Raw genomic sequence first — 4059 nt, forward strand, 5'->3', positions numbered from 1 at the left:
CTTGAGATTGCACTAGGCCTTGGGACTGGCGGTGATGCTGCTGCCCAGGCCGGGAACCAGGGCGTTCTCGCTCGATTTGAGGAACGCCTTGATCGGTTGCAGCGAGAGGTCTCTGACCTGCATGGGCGCCTGGAGAGCAAGTAAGCGAGCAGCACATGCTGTTAAAGCCGCTTTGTCAACGTTACTAGTAACCAACACAGTGGTTTCATCCATTCATTCGTGACAGCATCAACTACTAAATCATTGAGGAGCTCAAAATCCTGGCCAGAGTTTGGGCTTCCAGGATATGTTGGTGGTAGTTCCCGAAACCGGTCCAGTATGCGTTGCTGAGTAGGACAGTCGTGCGCTCGTTGTTGAGACTTCAGGAAAAACACACGAAAGCGCCTAAAAAGGTCTCGTGGGTGAATTATGTCGGCACTCGCGTTCAGCTTGTACATCGCTTTGCACAATGGCGTTCCCATGAGAAACTCTAATTGCAAAAAATCTCCAGCCTTTAAATCATTAAGCGTGTTAGCACAACCAGGTAACTCGATTAAAATGTCCAAATATACCGAGACGCATCCATAGCACTGATTTACCCCCAAACGGAAGATCAGGATTGTACACTAGCCGTAATCGTTTGTCCATCTTTACTGAAAATTAACCATCAAGCATTGATACTTCATCTGTTACAACAAAGCCCACAGATTTATCGAATACGAGACGGAGTTCAGCCAGTTTTGCTGCAGAAATATGGTCTCGTTCGCGACCCACTTTGAAAGCAGCGTGACAAGTTTGACCACCTGGAAATAGGCTTGCAGCTCCAGTCGGAAAAGTTATCACGGTCTTCAGTCCTCGTTTAAGCAGTTCTTTTTGAAGCCTGTGAATAACAAACGATTTCGCAGCACCTGCTCCTCCATGCATCAGTGTAAGGGTTTGTTCAGGCTTTGGTTTGTCCAAGTTAGTTAAGATCCAATCAATGATTCCTTGCTGCTCAGGTGTCGGTGTCGGTAGGTCTTCAGTCCTTAGTGGTACAGAATTTATCAGTGGGTCCGTGATTCCACCTGTTTCAGCTTGCCAAAATGAATCACCAGTATTTGGACGCAAGCCTTGATTATGTAACGGCATTTTCTGGATCCGTTGTGTGATCATTTGTAAGCTTATTTGAGGGTGTACGAGTGCTTCATCTCGGTACACGCACTTCCGCAATCATGACACAGACATTGCTCCATTTCCAGCACCAGCGTTCTCTTCTCCACTTTCGTCAATGCTCATTAAGGAGCAAAACATAGATTGTAACGCTTCAATGCTTTCTCGATGAGTGGGATTTCCTAAAGCCGCAGCTCTCGTTAACCAATACATATAATCATCCTCATCAGGGAGAAGTCCATCTGCCTCCAGATCAGACACATTGCTCCGACAGCGAGAGTTTTGGCCCGCGTTGAGATCATCTGAATGACGGTTTTTCCGCCGAGTAGCGTTCCTAGCCCTCCATTCCAGATACATTTTTTTTCGATATCACTGCTTCGAACTCTTTTCCAAATAAAGTTATGCGCTTGACGATATCTCTGCCGCATAAGAAAAGTGGCGGAAGAATCATCCCATAATGCATACAAGCGTGCTAATCCAGACGTATTTAGATCAAATTGGGGCCTTTGGTTATCGTTCCAAGGCACCGTAACCGCGATAATGTATCTGGTAAGTTCATCCATTTTGTATCGACCGTTTGCTTTACGAGAAACTGGCGGAGGAGACCGTCCTTTAAAAATCGGTGTTAATATCGTCGCTCGTATCACAGTTTCGTATGTGAGTAAAGTGGGTGTTTAGGATCCAAATCAAAGGTATAACGACGTTTACGGCCGCGTAAAGACGTCTCTCCTGTGGCGTTTTGACGAGGTATAATGTCAACGATGCATGCAAATTCTGTTGGCGAATAGTCCACAAAGTGAATCCCACGGAATTTATATGACTCCACTTGAGTAACAAAAGTAAGCTTCCCATCGATCTTATAACCGCATGCTCCACCTGTTGTGTGCCGCTCGTTCAACCCAAGGCTAATCTCGGACCAATTTTCGGAATGGGCAATGGTTGCTAGTTCTTCAAGAGCTTCGGTTATGGGGGTGGTTGCATCGACCCCTTCTCCGAAGTCCATAAATGCATCCGAAATTTTCATCAATACTGCTGTCATCATCACAATCCGTAGACGAATCACTCCCCACGAGTATCTCTGGTATGATCAGCAACACTGCCATGCTCTGACTTCCGAAACTCATCAATGAACCCATGCGGAAAGATATACCAGAACGATTCGGACGATACGTACGATTTGTGACCAAGTAAAGCATACACCATAAGAGATAGTGGCCACTCGTGCGCTCCCCCCAAAGCATTTACCGTTCTTGTCGCCAAGTATCAGGAGCTACACTCGGATACTTAAGTGTATCTTCCAAAGTCGTTTGCATTACCACAGCAGCATTTTTCAAACCCGCACCATCTTTAGTCATATAATTCTGCTGGTATTCATCAACCATGTCTCCTGCATCTTCTCCATTCATGACACTCGAGTTACAATGTGATACGGTTAAGCCTGATAACAGCATATTTGCTTCAATAAACATACCATCCGGTGGCGGGCGAAATTGCTCCCATACAACCGGACCGGCAATGTGTGGGCGCAGAAGTTCACCTTTGCTGTATCATAACCAGCGTCCAGCTTTGCTTCCTGTTCTGCACTTCGTCCCATGTATTCACTGTTGCTCTTGCTGATATGCAGTGGCTGTGTATTTTGGTCGTGGATCCCCGCAGGACGGCAGAGTCGACATTGAGATTTTCCACGCTTGCCTTTTATGCAAGTCCTTGAGTGACTGCGAATGTTTGTCGTGACAATAGACTTTTCAACCGCATGATAAAAGGCAGCCAAATTGTCTCCGGCCGGCGGTAACGTCACCTCACAAGTACGCGGTAATGTGCCACCTCTGTTTCCGCATTCCGTTAGCCACGCTCTCGTGTCGGGAGTCAAGTGATTAGTACAGACTGAATTTAGCTACTCCGCAATGAAAAACCGTAGTTCCTCATTTGTAGCCCCACGCGTCAAAATCTCAGGTGTAAACGATGAGCCATAAACGGTCATGTGCAAGTGTAACCGTCCATCCATTTGGGGCTCGACAACACCATTAAATCTAGCTACAGTCCCAAAAGCACCAGACTACCGCTCTGTATAATTACGACTTTTTTTCGTGTCTTGAGATGCTGGGCATCGCAAAATTGCCTTCTGTATAAGCTTCATCTTCCTCTCAAACATAAACGCAGCCATAGCAGGGCATTTATTTGAGATGGAAAGTCGCAACCTAGGACTTCCTTTCAGATTTTTAGGTAACTGCACCCACCGGCATTGTGACTGACCACACGTACACTCCTCATCATTCCACGCATGTAACTGTATGAGAAGCATGATCCGGTGTAATGTAAATCATCCTGTTCTGGTGGTGCTACAGTTATCCAAAACTGCTGAAGTCCAAAACGAAAACGCATAGCAGCCAGTTTGGGACGTGTTCCAGCACGCTCGAAAGGTGAAAATGGAATAGTTCCCCCAACGACGGGCAATATCCGCAGTAAGCTTGCGTTCAGTCGTTTGGCTGCAGGCGAATCAGGATGGTACTTGGCCGCCAGCAGAGACTTCTTAAAATTGACACCACTTGCTAATTGGCCCAGCTTTCGCAACGTCTCTAAATGTGTTGTTGAAGCCCTGGCTGCTTTTAGCACCGCAGCATACCGTTGCAGCTGATTGAAGAGTGTCACGATAAGTGTGACGTTGTTTTCAAATCTTCCATCGTAATAGCGCATCAAGTGGTCAATCAAATCATGTGAAATCGATCCGGAAGGAATCATGTCGCCGCCCATCATAAACAAAGTAGGGAAAGCTCCGGCGATCATATAACCATTTTCATCCCATTCCACGATAGGGTCTGCACCTCTTCGAACCACTGCAATATCATCATCCTCCCAATGGCATTAATCATTACATCAATAACTATGGACCCCACCTTATCACCATGGCACATTGCTGGTTGTAACACAGCC

General features: G+C 46.4%; 1 protein-coding gene across 1 annotated transcript; it reads right to left on the reverse strand.

Moving 5' to 3' along the window:
- Positions 1-3339: 3339 nt before the first annotated feature.
- PPTG_22515 (hypothetical protein) lies at positions 3340-4033 on the reverse strand (the record flags this gene model as incomplete). Its single annotated transcript, XM_008904758.1, has 2 exons — positions 3340-3952; positions 4023-4033. The coding sequence occupies 2 exons, from the start codon at positions 4031-4033 to the stop codon at positions 3340-3342; spliced, it is 624 nt and encodes a 207-aa protein (XP_008903006.1).
- Between the last annotated feature and the right edge of the window lie 26 nt (positions 4034-4059).

Source organism: Phytophthora parasitica (genome assembly GCF_000247585.1).
Source record: "Phytophthora parasitica INRA-310 unplaced genomic scaffold supercont2.18, whole genome shotgun sequence".
Taxonomy (NCBI): Eukaryota; Oomycota; class Peronosporomycetes; order Peronosporales; family Peronosporaceae; genus Phytophthora; species Phytophthora nicotianae.